Here is an 18,301-nt window from a genome sequence, read left to right as displayed (position 1 = left end):
GAAATTTAAATACTCAATAACTATCGAAAAACTTAAGATTTAAAACTTGTCAAGACCTTCGAAAGTTTGAAGTATCAAATCATGTTCGAAATGGTCCGAATTTTCCGCCACATGCATATATTCAAAACGATTCAAAACATTCTAGAGACATCACTATACATTATATACATGTATATACATGTTATACACATTTAATCGGTGCTAGCAGAAACTAGTGCCAGAAGAATGACACATCTAAAAAGTCGTTACTTTTGATTCGCTGAAAAAGTAATAAAACCGATTTCTTGAAAAATATACCTTTTCTATTTGTATCACTCTTCCGATAAAGCGACGATTTAATTCCTTATTACTTACCTCTTTCTTTTTGATTTTTTGACGTTGTTGTTGAATATCAATTAATAAAATGAAATTGTTTAAGGAAAGGACGAGATGAGGAGATTTACGTTCTTCATAAATGATTTCCTGTATCCTATTGAGTTATTCGTCGGACAGAAATAAAAAATTTTGCAGAAAACTACACAAACTACTTTGATTGATATACGAAATGGTAAATAATTATAATAATTTTACATTATCATCAATTGTCTGAAATAACAGAATGCTCCATTAAATGATCCATGAATACCATTAATTAAGGCTTAAAATCTATTTACAGTTGTTTGAACGATTACGGTTTAAAATTGAACCTGAGATTTTGTGAAATAGATTTTGTGCAAGACTAGGATTTGGCCTTACAAGTATCATGGCGTATAATTCGACTATCATGGACGTCTTATTTATCTTTTTAACAACTTCTTTTCTAAAATTAATGCAACACCAATCATCAAACAGTTGTCTTTGAACAAGGGGAGATCTGTTTGACGTTATATACGAAATATAATTTTTGTTTAATATTTTTTGTAACATATTGGTACTTATCCACTCTGATTAAGCGATATCTTTTAAAATGTAAGTTACCCTATGTTCTCAGATAAGTAAATCGATCGAATCGTGCGGAATAGATTATGACACCAACATCTAATGTATCATGCTAATTGAGTGCAAATACTGTAAGATCTTATCAATTAGTCAAAAATGATATAACTGAACGTGCAAACGTCCGCCTTAATACTTACATACTTCTCTTCATCAATTATGTATCGACAATTGCAGTAATTTCTCTTCTTTTTATAGGACACACAGACAATCTCATCGTATTTCACTGTTCTGTCCTCAACAATTTAAAAAACAATAATTGTTATTGTTCTTAATATTAGTATTGAAGTGTTACTGAAGTTAACCATCTCCGAATAATTGTATCCTTTACAAAACAACAGAATTCCCATAAACTTTTTGGAATGATGAATTACCATTATGCAAGACCTGCGTAATTATGGATGTCTAGACTATTGGAAGAAAATGTATTTCCACCGTTCGAATTCGTCATTCTGTGATACCAATATCGTTTGATATTCCTCATCCATCTTTAATCAATTTTGCGTCTATTACTTTTCCCCCTTTGGATTTCTTGAAGCGTGTTAAGGCGTGTAATTATACGAAGATCTAATTTTTACAATTTCAGCTATAGTGAAACTTATACAAATTTATAGACGTTACTGGCGTTCGTTATGATTATCGTCATCGCCATACATTATTATTCTCGTAGTAACATGACTGTCTTGTTTACAGTTATAAGATAAAGAATTATATTTGTCGGTACGTTTCGATAGTTAAATCATAAATTGGATTAACACTGCATAGTTAGAAAAGCATTAAATTTATCATATAATTCTGGCAATTTTTATATACTAGTTCAATCCAGTAGTAAATATTATATTAACGATGGATTTTTGCTATCATAAATATATAGTGCAAATTCACACGTACATAGATATGTAAGTAGATATGATTTACAATGATTTGGCATGGAATATAGTGAATTTCTTGAATCATTGATAAAACTGCAACACAATCTTACATAATATCCTATCGTGTATTATTACCACTAAATATCTTTTTAAACATAAATTTCATGCTATTGTTCTTTTTACAATTTCATCCTATCATTCGAGCAAAGTATTATTCTAGGCTTTTGTTCTAGTAACATCAATTTATTTATACATAATTCGTATTTTTAGGATTACCTCGGCTATGGAGAGAGAGACGCAGAATAAGTAAACGATGCCTTGCGTTAATATTTTCGATAGAGTACTCTGAAACGGCCATACTCCGATGATGGACAAAAGACGCTTGTTCAATCGAAAGGCAGGCTGCTCGAAGAAATTCATGTCGATTATCGTCGCGTTTCTTTCATTTCTTCGACTCATAATTGAAGCTAAGAGACGAAGACATAGTATAATATACTGCGACGATGGCGAGTAATAAAAAGTCGAACGAAACACAAGGAAAATCGACGATGATTTGCTCGTTAAATTATTAACAAGTTAGTTAATTATTTAAACAGTCGCAGCGTCCGTCTTCCTGCGTTCATTCAATAAAAAAAAAACGAGATTTTTACGTTCTTTAAAAGCTCTCCCTCGAGGTTTTATTCCTTTAATGTTAAAATGATAGATTCGTAGAATGATAGCTAATTAAAGAATATTAGTACTTCTTCTTTTCCTTTTATCATTTTACACAGAACGATCTATTTAATAAGCGAAACGATCGACTGTTACTAAACGTCCTGTTAAAAGTAGACTATAGAAAATTGATTCTCCGCATTAGAACGATTTTCATTTTATAGTAAGTTTTAATAAACCCTTCGCGCGGAGAACTTCTTCGATGTCTTCGATATGCAGTAGACAAAATTGGCAATGTGATGTGATGTGAACTAGTTTTATTCTTACGCGTTGACATTTTTAAAGCGTATAACATTTTTTTCACATATTCTCTTTCTTTTTTATATTATAAAATATTCTACAATTATAATTACAAATAAAAAGTGTGATATAGAAATTATTTAATTGTCCTTCTCGAAGTATATACAGTACTTCACTGAATGAATGATCAGGAAACGAATCTGCTCGCGATCGCTTAACTAATGAAAAATGTCTGAATCTCGTATGATCGGTTGGCAACAAATTAAAGGAATAATTCCCTGAGCTTAATGAATTATTTATATATCAGTGAAAATTGTAATTATTATAGCAGAATGCGATAATTTGGCATGGAATAGAATTTCGTACTTTTCTCAAGCACCAGTATCTTGAATAAGCTTTTATTTATTTGCTTTTGTAATTCAATACTTCGTTTCTTTTTTTGTTTTAGATTCGAGGATTATCCAATGAGTGGAGTGTCAACAAAAATGCTATCATTGAATGCATACCACCGTTGGTGACAATCTCTCTCTGCTTGTCGTCGCATTTGAACCTAATTTTTAACACAGAGAAGGTACCGTCTCTTGCCTCGTTTACTCTACGAATATTCAGAATTGAAAACGATTAATTCATTTAATTCTATTTCAATCTTTGGTAAGGAATAATATTCTCAGGATGAAAGCAACTTGTTTATCGTTGCAGTTAAAATTTATACGCGATGATTAAAGTACGAGGGGACTTTCACGAGGGGAAATTTCTGTACTCTATAATAAACTCTTTTTATTTTTATTAAATGATCTTTTTTTGTTTTCTTTTATTACAGGTCAAAGATGTACTCTTATTCATTAAACATGATCATAATTATTACATAAACCGGCCAGAAAATAAGATTCTTCAATTTTATACCACGCAAGGAAACAAAATTATATTATATTATCTCTGTAAGAGTGCATTAGTTCAAAATGAAGAGAAATTGTTTTCATCGACTTTAAAGGCATTTTCCATTTTAGCGTACCTTTATTCAACAGTTTTGGCTTTCTTACTGGGTCCAACCATATCACTAGTAATTGATCTCATTCAATCGAATCATTCCAAGGAGAAAAGCTTACCAGTCATAGTCGATTATGGCGTGGATACACAACAATATTTTTATTATGTGTTCATACCTGTATATATAGCAATATTCATAGTAGCTATGGTAATTTCTACTAGCTATAGCGCTTACATGTTATACGTCCAACATGCCTGTGCTTTGTTTGCAATTGTGAGGTAAAATTCATCTCTATTGATTCAAATATTCTGTGACATTTGATCTCAAAAATTTGTTTACAGTTATCAATTAAAAACTATACACATTTTGGATACAAGTAGCTTGATAAACTTAAAGGATCATCATTTACTCGAAAAGTATAAAAATGTCGAATTATCACAGGAAGAAAAGGAGAAGATTTTTAGAAAACTGTTACTTTGTATAAAAGAACATAAAAATGCAATAAGGTCGATAGTTTATTGTTAATGTACAGTCATTACTTATTTCGTTCGTGTGAGAAATTAATCCATTTCTTTTTTTTTCTTTTTTCTGTAGATACTCAAATCTCGTGGAATCATTGTTCGCCAAATTTATATTAGCTCAAATGTTTTTTCACATTATCTGTCTTAGCATTGGTGGAGTTGGAGTAGGTATTGTATTTTTACATGCAACTACAATCTATCCCACAAGACCGTACTGGCAATATCTACGAAAATTGATATTTAATGAGGGAGTGGTTATTACGCTTTGGCTTATAATATCTTACCATAGTTTATATTACTGAAAAGCATAGAGCTATTCGAAATGAATACTGTATATGTTAAGCGATTTGAAGCGGTATTTTGCTGGACTGGCTGTTCGTAGCTTGACGTAAATTCCATATAAAATGTTTGATCTATTATAAAACACAAATTGAAAGAAAAACATATTTTAAAATTAAGCACTTTAATAGATCAAAAAATATGGAGGTCATTATCTGTACCGTACACCGAAGAATTAATAGAAAGTATGCTGAAACATTGCCAAACTGTAATCAATAATGGAGGAGATTAGATTCGTTAGTATTTTAGATGTAATTTCGATTCGTATTAAATTTTTTACAAATATATCAATAGAAATATCGCCAGTACGCCGTTGTAAATTAGAAAATTCTTCCTTAATTCTATATAATAATAAATAATAACGAAATGCTTTGCTATTTTTAGACTGTCTTGAACTTAGGTAATACGGACGAAATGACGCGATTTGGATCACTTGCATTGGCACAAGCTATACATATATTCATTCTTTGCCTTCCTGGACAAAGATTATTAAATCATAGTGAAGAAGTATATGTCGCGACGTAAGAATATTTTATATTTCTTTGATGTTTTTCAACTTTTACATTCCAACGATTAACCAATGATAACCAATTACTTTAGATGTGAGGTAGTGTGGTATATGCTCCCTAAAAAGTTTCATAGTTTATATATGTTATTAATCGCAAGGACAATGAAATTCAGCAAAATAACAGCTTTCAAAATGGCGGTCATGTCAATGGAAACGTTTCTCGCGGTAAAAATTTCTTATTGTAACTCTTTAGATAATCGTAAAAGTATACGTAATTTTATTATTATTTATATTTTCAGATTATTCAAACCACAATGAGTTACTTCACTATGTTATTATCGACTATATAAACTTAAATGAAAAATGAATATATCTTAGTTATATATTTAATAGAAACTATCAGTATAATATATTTTGTTCTTTGTATTTTTATTTACAATACATACGTATGATGAAATAATGAATTCTATCATTTATACTGTAATGCCTTGTCGAAAAGAAATACACTTAAAGCTGGATAAATATATTTACATCACGCGTAATAACGCATTCAGCATTTACACATAATGTTATGTTACATATTACATGATATTATGCTGTCCTGAAAATCAAATAATTTGTCACAGAATATATTGCAATATAAAAATTTCCTCTTTTTAGTTCTAATTCGCCAATCGCGTCATGAAAAGTCACAATGTGTCTAACAATGATTATATAAAATATTCAAAAGTTGGAAATTAGACTCCCAACTTTTCGATAACATAAAATACATTTAACATAACGATTACTGTAAAAAATGACATTCATGCTCGTAGAGAAACAAACTGATGGAAAACATCCAAGATATGCGGATCCAGGTCTGGAGTAAAAAGTAAAGTTTCTAATGTTGATGAATACTTTTGAACCTGCTCATGATGCTGTTAATAAGAGAAAAAACAATTAACATTGTGTGCAAACAAAAGAATACATTTTATTTTTATCATTTGATAAAAAGCTTACAGTTAGGAACACTTGCTGTAGTCTGCCAATGGTCCATTTGTACCAGTGAGTATTATAATCTATACCGTCAGTATCACAGCGTCCTAAATGTTCCGATAGAATCATTATAAAACGCTGAAAAAAGATATTAGTGAATATCTTTTTTATTTCTATAATAGTAATAATAAGATAATTATATGTACCTGGAAAATGATAAGGAACAAATTTTTCTGATCTGCTTGAGCTGTTTCCAGCTTTTCCTCCATTCTTTCTACAACATCTTCCGAAGGTTTTTCCCTATTCCTGTCTTTATTATTGTCTTCATCTTCTGACGATGAACCTGACCTACTTTCTGCTCTCCTCAACTTCTCACGAGCTTCCGCTAATTCTGTGCTTAACTTTGTTACATGTTTGTTTTTCTTTCGGATTGTTAAATGAAGAATTTCCCAAATATATAATCTATAAAGACGATATAAGTAAATATAAATGTTGTTAAATGTTTTAAAACAGTATTGTTTATAAAATTATACATACTTGGTAAATTCTGATACCATTTCTTTAGAAAATATCCAATTTGCGATTGCACTACATTCAATAATACCAGTTTTTAAGAATTTATCAGTCAAGACTACCATCATTTGATAGTGATTCTTCCATAATGCATACATATTTCTCAAAATGCATATTTGAGCTTCTTCAGTTTCAGCAAGAACCTGAAAATACAAACTTATTACATCTGCAATTATTTTTGTCAGATTATAAATATTTTTTGTTCAAAATCTTACTTGAAAAACATAATGAAATTTTCCTATCGCTGCAAAACTGTGGCTAAAGCTTTTTGAACCTAAATTCAATAATGTTTGTACAAAGACATCAATTTTCAAAGGATTGAAATTATTCGTTTCTTCATTTTCTCTAGGACCTGGTAACGTATTTAATACGTTGAGAACTTCTTCTGGAGTACACTTACGTCTTATAGAAACGACCAATTCATGAGCTGCTGCTGTGCCCGGAAGTGAACCTATAGAACAATTTTTTCTAGATAGGATTTTCATCTATTATCTATAAATAATATTATTAAAAAATTTGTATTTACTGGCACCCTCTGAAGTATATTTATAAATAGGCTCTGGAGGTGCTGGAATTAAGTCAGCGTACGATCCTGGCATCATATCCCGTATTCTTTGGTAATATGATAATCTAAGTATAAATTACAAATAAAATATTATTTTTATGAACTTATTTATATCACTAAAACGTTTCCATGACATATATACCGTAAAGCTTTTAGAAGTACTTCTCGAATAAATTTTGGCCGAGGATGTTCTGGATCGCGTTGCAAACAAGAATCCCAATCTTCCCAGGACCAACGAAATTGAAAATTGCTTAAATGATACGCGAACCACCATACGAAACGATCAAAAGCAGTAGCGGCCATACTGTCTATGCGACGGAATAAAATTTCTGTTGCTTGTGCCAAAACCTACATCAACATAAAGTAAAAGTACTGATAAATATTTGAATTTATAATATAATGATGCTTATCATTTTACCTGTGGCATTGTTGATGGTTGTAATTTGCAAAGTTCAATTAAAATCGACCCATAACATATTTCTAAATGCTTTGGAGCTGGTAGTCTAAATAATTCACCAAATATTACTTCAACTATACAATAATCCAATGGTATTTTTGCTTTATATGGAAAGTTCAATAGTTGGGCTGCACTGTAATTCATTATAAGCGAATATTTAATTACAGAACAGAAATACGAAAAAAAAACTAGATAAGAGTAGGAAATACGTACCAATCTTTTCTTTCAAAGAAGTAATTATTGATAATTTGTTTTAAATGTTCCTCTATAAGAAAACGTTCTATAGCATGGCTTCCAGGTAATAACGGTCCTTCAGCTGGGCAATCTGTGTAATCAAACATGCGGAAAACAACTGTAGGTAGTGGATAGGAATAAGATTCATGATGCGGCGGTGGCATTATAGTAGGTAAATTGTGTTGCAATGCTTCGCATAATATTGAGTCAAACGCAAGATATGGTCTAGGAATATGTTTTTCTGCCCAATTGTCTTGCCTAAGTTTTCTCACTTGAGCCCATAAGCAATCTAAATATTCTTCCTGAGGGTGAGGTGTGTCACTTGACCATACTCTTAATGCTGCTTGATGCTTTTTACTTCTTTTATTTAAAAATATTTCTATTGTAACCATCAAATGGTCTAACTCTTGTTCCTTTTTTTCATATAATTCTCTTCCTACCCATGGTAATGTTGATAATACAGCATAGACATACCTATAATAAATAATAATAAATTAATATATTTTGTTACACTCATCCACAAAATCACATAGAATACATTTTACATACCAATCTCGTCTTACTTGAGGTACACCATCTTCATTAGCAGCATCTAACATATTGTCAAACAATTGCATTAAAGATCCACAAGATAAAACATGGCAGTTTACTAAATCGGCTAGAAATCTTAATGAATATCTAGCTACATCCCATTTACAAGCTTTCAATGCATCTTTAAAGTTCTTTACCATGTAGTCAACAAATTCACCACCAAAATTAAAGTTCTTTGCATTCAACAATCCAACAAGAGTGGTATAAATTGTACATTTTTCTGGCATCCTAATTGCACATTCAGTCAGAATCCTAAGTATTTTGCTGCGAAATAGTCCAAGATCAGCTTCTAACACTGAAGCTAGACCCTCAAGGTTGCTCTCTAAGGATGATGTAGATTTTTCTCCTACTCTCAGGATGAGAGATTCAAGTCGATCTTCAATCTCTTGATTCTCTGATACCCTCCTACGTTTCTTATACGTCCGTTCTATAAAATTTATATAAAAATATAATACTTCCTCATGAGTAAAAAAAAGTAACTTTCAACATATACAATTTTTAATTTTTTAATTAATGGTAATATAAGAAAAACGAGAATGTACCGTATCCATCTTCCTCTTCATGTATTCTTTTGCGACTCATTTTTTAAAAAATTGAATATATCGTGTTAATCAGTCGCAACGTTTACAACGTGATTTATTTCAACACGATTATATTTTACACAATTGTACCGTAACTATAAATTATCATTGGATAACTAACTCTTCAATTTTCCACGTTCAATCCACAGATAGTCGCAAAGCGAAGCGTTACACAAAATATACCTTTAAGCACAAAGTGATACATAGATTACTATATTTCTTGTATATTCACAGTATCAATCGTGCACTGTACAGTCGTGGAAGTCGAACGCCCATCTGGTGGAGGAACTGGAAACCTTCGTCAGAAATGCAGAAATTGATGTCACAATTCTATTACATCTCTAACCCATGATGAATAGTGGTGACTCGCAAATAGGGTCTACATTTACTCTAACCTACGCTCCAACTAGGGTCGAAGGGTGGATTGAGTTTTATATTTTGCAATCATTTTAAGTGATAATTGAAACAAAATGCCTGAAAGCGTGAAAGTGGAGTCAAAAACAAACAAAGAAGTCAGAAGCGGAAAAGAAGAAGATAAAAATGAATTGGTGAGTTGTAGTTTTTGCTACAGGATTATTATAAAAAAAACATTTTCAACAGTAGAAAATACGAAAAGTAAAAGAGAACGTATCTGATTTTATTATAAATTTAGATAAAATTCTCACTATATAAAAAAATGTAGCTTTAATATTATAACATTTATTTACTCTAATATTTTTTTAGTCTGAAGAGGACAAACTTTTGCAAGAAGAGTTAACTCACCTTGTTGAACGTTTGCAAGATCCTAATACAAGTTTATATTATCCAGCTTTGGAGTCTCTACGTAACCATATCCGTGCATCCACAACATCAATGACTAGTGTTCCAAAACCTCTTAAATTTATGAGACCTCATTATGATACTATGAAATCTATTTATGAAAAGATAACAGACGTAAAGTCTAAGGAATTATGTTCTGATGTCATTTCTGTCCTTGCTATGACTATGGGTGAAGGTAGAGAATGTCTTAAGTATAGACTTACTGGGTCTGCTATAGCCATTGGAGAATGGGGACATGAATATGTTAGGCATCTATCAGGAGAATTAGCTGGTGAATGGGATGAGCCAACAGACAATGCAGAAGCTATTAGTAAAAAACTAATAGCTCTGGTACATGAAATTGTACCTTATAACATGGCCCACAATGCTGAAACGGAAGCTTGTGATCTGCTAATGGAAATTGAAAGGCTAGATCTATTGGAGCAATACGTAGATGAAAGTGCGTATCAAAGAGTTTGTTTATATTTAACAAGCTGTGTACCATATGTAGCAGATCCAGAAAATAGTACTCTGCTTCATGCTGCTGCCAAATTATATAGGAAGTTTGGCCAGTACCCTCAGGCTGTTAGGCTGGCAATGCAGCTGAATGATTTACCACTTATTGAAGATATATTTACAAACTGCACTGATCTGTAAGTTAAGATGCTATTAAAATAAATATTTTAAAAAAGATTGTATTAATATATACTATCGTTTTTAGTTCCGTTCAAAAGCAACTAGCATTTATGCTAGGTAGACAGCAAATTTTCTTGGAACTTCCAGAATCTACTCCAGAATATGATGATCTAGTTGAAATCATGTCCAATTCTTTGTTGAATTACCATTTCCTTAATCTTGCGCGTGAATTAGACATAATGGAGCCAAAAACACCAGAGGATGTATACAAGTCACATTTAGAAAATTCTAGATCTCCATTTGGGGGTGGTCAAGTAGATTCAGCAAGACAAAATCTTGCTGCGAGCTTCGTTAATGGTTTTGTCAATGCAGCTTTTGGTCAAGATAAACTATTGGTTGAAGATGGGAATAAATGGTTGTATAAGAATAAAGAACATGGAATGCTCAGTGCAACAGCATCCCTTGGTCTTGTACTATTATGGGACGTTGATGGTGGTTTGACACCTATAGACAAGTATCTTTATTCTTCTGAAGATTATATCAAATCTGGTGCTCTATTAGCTTGTGGTCTGGTCAATTGCCGCGTAAGAATTGAATGCGATCCTGCATTAGCACTTTTATCTGATTATGTATTACACAGCAGTAACACAATGCGTATTGGTGCAATTGTTGGTCTTGGATTGGCATATGCGGGTTCGAATCGGGAAGCTGTTTATGGTCTTTTAATTCCTGTACTTAGCGATCCCAAGTCTAGTTGGGAAGTCATAGGCGTGGCAGGTCTTGCTCTAGGAATGGTAGCAGTAGGTTCTTGCAATGCTTACGTTACAACAACGATAATGCACGCCCTCATGGAGAAGTCGGAAGCAGATTTAAAAGACACGTACGCACGATTTCTACCTTTAGGTCTCGGATTATGCTTTTTAGGGAAACAAGAAGCGGCAGAAGCTATAATAGCAGCCCTAGAAATAGTACCTGAACCTTTCAAATCAATGTCCACGACTTTAGTAGAAGTGTGCGCGTACGCCGGTACTGGAAATGTTTTGAAGATCCAACATCTATTGCATATTTGTTCTGAACATTATGAACCATCCAACGAGAAGGAAGACAAGAGCGATCGTAAAGATAAAGATAAAAAAGAAGAAAAAAAGGAAGATAAAGCAAAGGACCTCAGCTCAAGACAAGCAATTGCCGTGCTTGGCATTGCTTTAATTGCCATGGGAGAAGAAATTGGTGCTGAGATGGCGTACAGAACATTTGGTCATTTATTGCGTTATTGCGAGCCTGTTATCAGGCGATCCGTTCCACTCGCACTTGGACTCATATCAGTCTCCAATCCAAAACTGAATATACTCGATACATTATCTAAATTCTCCCATGATAGTGATCCGGAAGTAGCGCATAATGCAATTTTCGCAATGGGTTTGGTCGGAGCTGGAACAAACAACGCAAGATTGGCTGCAATGCTAAGGCAGCTTGCTCAGTTCCATGCGAAAGATCCTAACAATTTATTCATGGTTCGCATCGCACAAGGTTTGACGCATCTTGGTAAAGGAACTTTGACATTATCTCCATATCACAGTGATAGACAAGTATTAAGTCCTGTAGCACTTGCTGGACTTTTAGCTACCTTAATTGGTTTCCTCGATGTAAAAAACAGTAAGTATATCAATCTTTTTTAGATATTGTAATTATTTAAGATGTATTAAATAACTATGACTCTATTTTTGTTTTCAGTCATTCTAGGTCGATCTCATTATTTGTTGTACACGCTAGCAGTTGCAATGCAACCGAGGATGTTAGTAACATTTGATGAAAAGTTAAATCCTTTAGCTGTACCAGTAAGGGTAGGTCTTGCTGTAGACGTTGTGGGTCAAGCGGGAAAACCCAAAACGATTACAGGTTTCCAAACACATACAACTCCTGTTTTACTAGCATATGGTGAAAGAGCAGAACTTGCAACCGAAGAATATATACCTTTAACACCCATCATGGAAGGTTTCGTAATTTTAAGGAAGAATCCAGACTTTATACCTTAACTATAAAGCAATTACATGGAAAAAATATTTTATATAAGTTCTAGTATAACATATAATGAAAACTATTGCGTGTATGCTGTTGATTTTTTTGGTATATAATTCATAATTTAAATAGATCTAAAGTAATCAAATTACCGAGGATTTATTTTTTACGAGTCACTGAAACACATAACAATGAATAAACAAACAGTTTTGATAATTTTTGTATTTTTACTTATCATAATAATAAAATTACATTTTTTTAACAGCAATTATATACTTTAATAATTAAAATACTGATCAACATGTAAAGTACTCAAAAACTAACTGTTCTACATTTACAAGTTATAAAAATAGTAAAACCTGCGTTTATAATAAACTATGTGTATTGGCAAGATCAAGTGATAAGTAGTCAGTCACGTATATACGTATAAAATGTAAATATCTAAGAGATTAGCTCTTAGCTATAAAAGTTTGTTTCATTATGCGTAAAAAGGTCACTGTACACTTTTTCCAAAAGTACTATCATGTATAAAAATGTATATATATTTTATGCTTACGCGAATTTATATCTACCAATAAATTCTATTAAAAATCTTAAACTACGTGGCTTACATTACACAGTACGCAATAGCTAATTTGTGATGTTGTTTTCTAAAAAATGTATACAATGAAAACGAACTATGGAGTAAGATATCTTGCTATTACATTAAGATATCAAGACACCTCAGTTACATAGTTCGTTTCCGATTTATATAAAAAATATATGATTATTTTAAGTAATATTCGAACACATTTACATTTGCTGCATTATTCTTAATTATAGAAACGAAAAAAAACAGTATCATTGCTAGTTGTGATAACAGTCAATAATCATATCCAATTTCATTATTGAATTAAGTATGATTTATCTGAATGAAATATTATTACTAATTTAAAATAATACTAATAGACATGCACGTCTATATATCACTATATAACTTGTATAATCTTAATATTTATAAAAAGAACTTATAAAAAATCATAAACTCTTTTCAAAATTAGCCCTTATTACTCCTTTGGAGTAGAATGCTGGTTTGCATTTGTCAGTTGGAGATATAAGGGTTGAGGTGTGTTTTTTACATTATGTTTTATAACATTGATTTCAATCAAACGAAGTTTTACTATTTTGAAGGAACAATACCTGCATAAAAATTTCCAGGTTATTGTTTGTTATAGATGTTAACAAAAATTTGCTTCCATATTACAATGAACCGTGACTGGCGCTAAAACATGATAAGGGGACCCTAAATTTGTTGTTGGAGAGGGAAGACAAGTGGACTGTCTTTTCAGATCGGGTTCAGTATTACTACCAACAACTAATAGCGGTTCAGCAAATGTTTGTTGTTCAGAATCGTCGTGAGGTGTCATTGTACTATATCCATGATCACTGTCACCACCAGGTGGTTTTCTATAATTTGTGGAAACCTTATATGGCGAAATGGGCGCTATGCCATCCCTTATCAGAGAATCTAAATTGTTTTTTGTTTGCTCTAACTCCATAGGTTCTGCATCACCCTCTAAATGCGTCATACGCAGCATATCGGGTGATGTATGTATATGTAAACACTGATGTTCTACACCAGACTGAACAGATCGAAGTCTATAACAAAATAACAATATGCCTAATATCAAAAGAAATGCTAGTATTCCACCAGCTACAGGCCCAACTGATGGCCAGTCGCGTACTGCAATTTCTTCTGTTGACTGAGAATCTAAAAGGAATTATATTTTGTAAGAGAAAAAAATATATATAAAAAAATTATATATTAAAAATACAATACTTACTGTACGTGCCATCACTAAGTGGCATAAAAAGTCCAAGAATACCTCTAAAACATACGGACATATCGCTACAAAATGGTGCTTGCAATGGCGTTTCTCCATCATTGTCCATATGACACCATTGGCAACCTACAATTCCGAGACACTCATTTTCTCCTTTGAATATCTTACAGTCAATGGACGGACACGTTTTCAAATTCGTAGATTGTATCCAGGACATCTGCGAATTCCCTCCTTGTTCGTATGGTACCGGACAGGATTCGAGGTTCATTTCATTTATAGTATATTCTGCACAATTAGAGTAATATAATGCGCATTCACAAGGACATTCGCATTCGGTTTGTTCCATTCTTTTGCAGTTTAAACATGAGTGATCCATAGTACTGCATGGGCAAAATGCTCTTAATAAATTACAAGTCACATTAACTACTCCTAAAAATACATTAGTTCCTGGTACAGCTGCTACTTGGTATTTGACGCAATGTTCGCCGTGAACTATGTTTGTAAGAACCTCATCGAGTGAAGTATTAAACTGGTAATACCTTTGTACAGTACCATCTAAGTAATTTGCACAAGCTTTTTTTTTAACGAAAAGCTCGTGATTTAATATGTCATTTGCAACCAATAATTCCTTGTGAGTCAAATGTTGCTGCTCGATTTTACCAGTTGGTTCTAATAATGCTGGATGTGAGACTAAATATCCTTTATCATCCATTAGGAAACATTTCACCGTCGAATTATTACAAAATGGGAACATTTCTTTCAGAAGTCTTGAAATAAAGCCTAATGCTACATCCATAGATACAACTGCAATAGCATCATCCTTTGCAGTTGATTCCGAATTACGATGAACCGTGTGACTTAGAGTAACAACATATCCAGAACTACCAACACCCAAATATGGAGGTGTGAAAACTAATTTTCCAGAATGCTCCAGTGCTTTTCCATACCACATTCTTCTCTTAGGATCAAAACCAGAATCAAGCATAATTCCTGGATATATCTCTAATACGCCACTTACGACTCCAACGATATATCTATAACAAAATTAAATAAAAATTCTAATTCTTTTAAAATCTCGTTCCATATAATAGTATAACATGTACCTTCTTATTATAAATTTATTTAAAGCGCTTTCTATATGCCTGCCTTTAAAGTATCCCAACATTTGAGTCAACATAGCTACATCTGGTCTGACAGATTGATATAAACCAGGATTAGCTAGTAATCCTGTTAAGTCCTTTAGATATGCCATGTAACTCTGCATTGTTACAACGGTTCCAGTTTCTAACAATTTAAGTTGTTCTATTGGAGACTGAAAACACCATGGAGAAAGATAGACCACTCCTGTTGCTAAATCATAAATACATATATTCTTCCATACAAATGCTAGATAAGTTTTTTATTTCTTCAAATTATCAAAAATTCATTAACTTACACAAGGACAAAAGCTTGTTGTGATAAGTACATAGAATGCTTTTATCGGTGATACTATGCATTAAAAGATCAAGACGATGATGCAAAATATTCATTGATAATGTCGGTACTAATTTTGCGACAGGTAATACGCTTTCATTAGTTGCCGATACTAAGCATACTATTAAATCCATGTACGTCAAATGCTTCCACCGATACCACTTCTGAAATGTAAAAACTAAATCAATATGAGTTTTACGTATATTTATATATGCCGATGTACCTTTCTCCCTAATTGTGTTTTCACGTTTATAACACCCTCGTATTCTTCTATCATTGTTCTTACAGTTTCAGAACTAATATTTTCTATGTGATGTAAATTAACTTTGAGGGGTTGATCTAGCATCGTTTCCATTCGTGGGAAATCTTTGTGAATCCAAACTATACCCTTATTATCGAACAGTATAGCATATGCGTGCATACCAGCATTAAAATATGTTATATCATCAAGGAAATTTCGTAATTTAATATCTAAAGATATTAATGCTTTATTTGTAATGTGCCCAATAGACAATGTCATTGTTTTACTATATAAATCAAAGTATGGATCAGATAAATAATAATCTTTCTTATGTTCTTCAGAACATTTTAAATCAGAAAACAGCTTTGATACTTCAAAACCGAGTATATTTTGTGTTGGAAGAGTTAGAATGCTATCATTGTAATCCTTAGTGTTTGAATGTGATTCTTGATCTGTAAAAAAACGATTACGTTAATAATATATTACAAACAACTCATGCACGTAATTACATAATTAAACTCACCTGAAAGAATTAATATTGTTCTTATATAGCCACTTACTTTCTCTGCAGAAATCATGTTTCTTATCTTTTTTATGTGTGAAGTGGGCTTAAGTGTATTAGTCAAATGTATAAACACTACTTCACCCTTTACATTCTGTAATAACTTATTAAGGTCAAATTCAATTGTGTCATTTGTTTCTAAAATTGGGACAAAAAATTTCTATAAATAATGATAAATAGGAAATATGACAGACAAAAAGATAATTGTACCTATTCTTGTTAAACTATGAATATAACGTGCTAATTGAAACTTATTAACATCTGTAGCTTTTAATAAACCATCTTTGCAATGAATGGAAGTATTAGTAGAGAGGCCAATAACATTAACATAATCTGTGTGAGATAACATGTCAATTATTGTCTCTGCAGTTATTTGAGCTAGAGTAAGATCTCCCTCAGACATAAACACAGCATGTTCAAGCAACAACAGCACATTTTTTTTTGGACAATACTGAGACAATAAAAGAGGCCCAATATTATGTCCTGCACTAGATGGACCACACATGGTGACCGGATACATAAAAGGCAACAAATGTAAGTTTTTCCATTCTTGATTTTTTAGATGAAGTGCCAATTCTAAAATACATAAAATCACATTAGATTGGAATTTACAAGTTCTAGATAAACTTATCTTACATACTTTGTGCAATTTGTGAGCAAAAATCAGCCAATCCATTTGATAACAATTCTAGTCCATTCATAGATTCAAAATAATCAAACTGATTTTCGTTCTTTGCCAAAATAGGTTCTATAATATTATAGCTCTGCTTCACAAGCTTTGCATAGGATAATAGCTTGTTGTTTAATTTATCTACTAATAAGCTCAGTCTCATGTTCAAGCTATTCGAGACATTCATGAACTCCATTTCACCGAGCATTCTTTGGAACGGCTTCAAACCGAGTTCGGAATCAGTGATAGACCGAAACTCGTTCGACAGTCGAACTACAATATCTCGTAAACAGGTTCCATTAAGCGGTTCCGCGTTTACTTGCTTCCGCAGGGTCTTTCCAAATTGACATTTTGCATTTACGTTCGTACTTTCATCGGCTGAACTGTGCACGTTTACAAGCACTGTTACTAGAAATCCTAACTGTAATATCCTCTTGACAATCATTCTGTCAAGTTACAAAATTCGATATCACATAGAAAACTAGAATGCACTGTGTATCGGTGACATCGATACCTTGGAATTTACTTAAAATTGTGGATTGATATTAATAACCACAGTATTCAATCAACAATAATTAATTCGAGCAAATGAACGTATGAACGACCATCCTGTTTTTCAGCTTACACCTGTTAGCTTGTAACCTGCAAAAATTCGTTATGCCGCCATAACGACGCGGTCACCGCAAACAAGGTTGACAAGTGCGCAACTGGAAATATTACTTTCTTAGCCCTATCACTTTCTAAATGAAATCTAACCGATCTGTCCTTAGTGTTATATGAATATATCTTGTGGTTTTAGAAGCCCGGGATTAATTTTTTCTTCAATGTTCTACTTCATGATTTTCTTTGTTTTTACTTCTTCGTTTTCTTCGTATATAAAACCGTGAACCGCGAGTAATTTTCGAAAAAATGCACCATATAATATAAATCATATATATTTACAATACAA

At 32.3% G+C, this 18,301-nt stretch overlaps 4 protein-coding genes across 5 annotated transcripts; 2 read left to right on the top strand and 2 right to left on the bottom strand.

Annotated features, from left to right (window-relative positions):
- Positions 1 to 302: 302 nt before the first annotated feature.
- LOC100743262 (VWFA and cache domain-containing protein 1) lies at positions 303 to 17,797 on the bottom strand. Of its 2 annotated transcripts, XR_004461776.1 has the most exons (9): positions 17,323 to 17,797; positions 16,893 to 17,258; positions 16,644 to 16,820; positions 16,103 to 16,572; positions 15,842 to 16,043; positions 15,510 to 15,756; positions 14,407 to 15,440; positions 13,288 to 14,333; positions 303 to 314 (listed from the first exon to the last, which is right to left on the bottom strand). XR_004461776.1 is itself a non-coding variant. In XM_003489632.4 (8 exons), exons 1-8 carry the CDS (start codon positions 17,795 to 17,797, stop codon positions 13,801 to 13,803), a joined length of 3,504 nt encoding a protein of 1,167 aa, XP_003489680.1. In that variant the 3' UTR covers positions 12,852 to 13,800. The 2 variants fall into 2 exon arrangements, 1 of the variants encoding a protein (XP_003489680.1); XM_003489632.4 differs by lacking the exon at positions 303 to 314 and having other exon boundaries at positions 12,852 to 14,333.
- LOC100749089 lies at positions 3,027 to 5,600 on the top strand. The gene is made up of 10 exons (XM_033320855.1): positions 3,027 to 3,039; positions 3,106 to 3,179; positions 3,247 to 3,369; positions 3,619 to 3,736; positions 3,806 to 4,064; positions 4,128 to 4,292; positions 4,381 to 4,471; positions 5,031 to 5,167; positions 5,247 to 5,379; positions 5,454 to 5,600. The coding sequence occupies exons 1-10, from the start codon at positions 3,027 to 3,029 to the stop codon at positions 5,502 to 5,504; spliced, it is 1,164 nt and encodes a 387-aa protein (XP_033176746.1). The 3' UTR covers positions 5,505 to 5,600.
- Positions 5,567 to 9,131, bottom strand: LOC100743502 (nuclear cap-binding protein subunit 1). The gene is made up of 11 exons (XM_003489634.4): positions 9,092 to 9,131; positions 8,508 to 8,976; positions 7,938 to 8,432; positions 7,686 to 7,857; positions 7,410 to 7,615; positions 7,229 to 7,332; positions 6,918 to 7,153; positions 6,667 to 6,845; positions 6,336 to 6,591; positions 6,154 to 6,267; positions 5,567 to 6,071 (listed from the first exon to the last, which is right to left on the bottom strand). Exons 1-11 carry the CDS (start codon positions 9,129 to 9,131, stop codon positions 5,958 to 5,960), a joined length of 2,385 nt encoding a protein of 794 aa, XP_003489682.1. The 3' UTR covers positions 5,567 to 5,957.
- LOC100743381 (26S proteasome non-ATPase regulatory subunit 2) lies at positions 9,465 to 12,851 on the top strand. Its single transcript, XM_003489633.4, has 4 exons — positions 9,465 to 9,678; positions 9,854 to 10,581; positions 10,650 to 12,220; positions 12,299 to 12,851. The coding sequence occupies exons 1-4, from the start codon at positions 9,601 to 9,603 to the stop codon at positions 12,598 to 12,600; spliced, it is 2,679 nt and encodes an 892-aa protein (XP_003489681.1). The 5' UTR covers positions 9,465 to 9,600; the 3' UTR covers positions 12,601 to 12,851.
- Positions 17,798 to 18,301: the final 504 nt, after the last annotated feature.

The sequence above is a fragment of the Bombus impatiens genome, unplaced genomic scaffold (genome assembly GCF_000188095.3).
Source record: "Bombus impatiens unplaced genomic scaffold, BIMP_2.2 scf_0361, whole genome shotgun sequence".
NCBI classification, from domain to species: Eukaryota; Metazoa; Arthropoda; class Insecta; order Hymenoptera; family Apidae; genus Bombus; species Bombus impatiens.
Note: the sequence above shows the minus strand (reverse complement) of the source record. Positions and strands in the feature narration are given on the sequence as shown.

Bases quoted from the DNA above. Each gene is read 5' to 3' on its own strand.
- LOC100743502 (XM_003489634.4), bottom strand. From the start codon at position 9,131: ATGAGTCGCAAAAGAATACATGAAGAGGAAGATGGATACG. The intron at 6,846-6,917 runs GTAAGATTTTGA...TTGTATTTTCAG, and splicing joins AATTTCATTATGTTTTTCAA to GTTCTTGCTGAAACTGAAGA. The intron at 6,072-6,153 runs GTAAGCTTTTTA...TCTTATTAACAG, and splicing joins TACAGCAAGTGTTCCTAACT to CATCATGAGCAGGTTCAAAA.
- LOC100749089 (XM_033320855.1), top strand. The intron at 4,472-5,030 runs GTAGGTATTGTA...TGCTATTTTTAG, and splicing joins TTAGCATTGGTGGAGTTGGA to ACTGTCTTGAACTTAGGTAA. The intron at 5,168-5,246 runs GTAAGAATATTT...CAATTACTTTAG, and splicing joins GAAGAAGTATATGTCGCGAC to ATGTGAGGTAGTGTGGTATA.
- LOC100743381 (XM_003489633.4), top strand. From the start codon at position 9,601: ATGCCTGAAAGCGTGAAAGTGGAGTCAAAAACAAACAAAGAAGTCAGA. The intron at 9,679-9,853 runs GTGAGTTGTAGT...ATATTTTTTTAG, and splicing joins AAGAAGATAAAAATGAATTG to TCTGAAGAGGACAAACTTTT. The intron at 12,221-12,298 runs GTAAGTATATCA...TTTTGTTTTCAG, and splicing joins TTTCCTCGATGTAAAAAACA to TCATTCTAGGTCGATCTCAT.
- LOC100743262 (XM_003489632.4), bottom strand. From the start codon at position 17,797: ATGATTGTCAAGAGGATATTACAGTTAGGATTTCTAGTAACAGTGCTT. The intron at 16,573-16,643 runs GTGAGTTTAATT...GTTTTTTTACAG, and splicing joins AACAATATTAATTCTTTCAG to ATCAAGAATCACATTCAAAC. The intron at 15,757-15,841 runs GTAAGTTAATGA...TTTATGATTTAG, and splicing joins CAACAAGCTTTTGTCCTTGT to CAACAGGAGTGGTCTATCTT.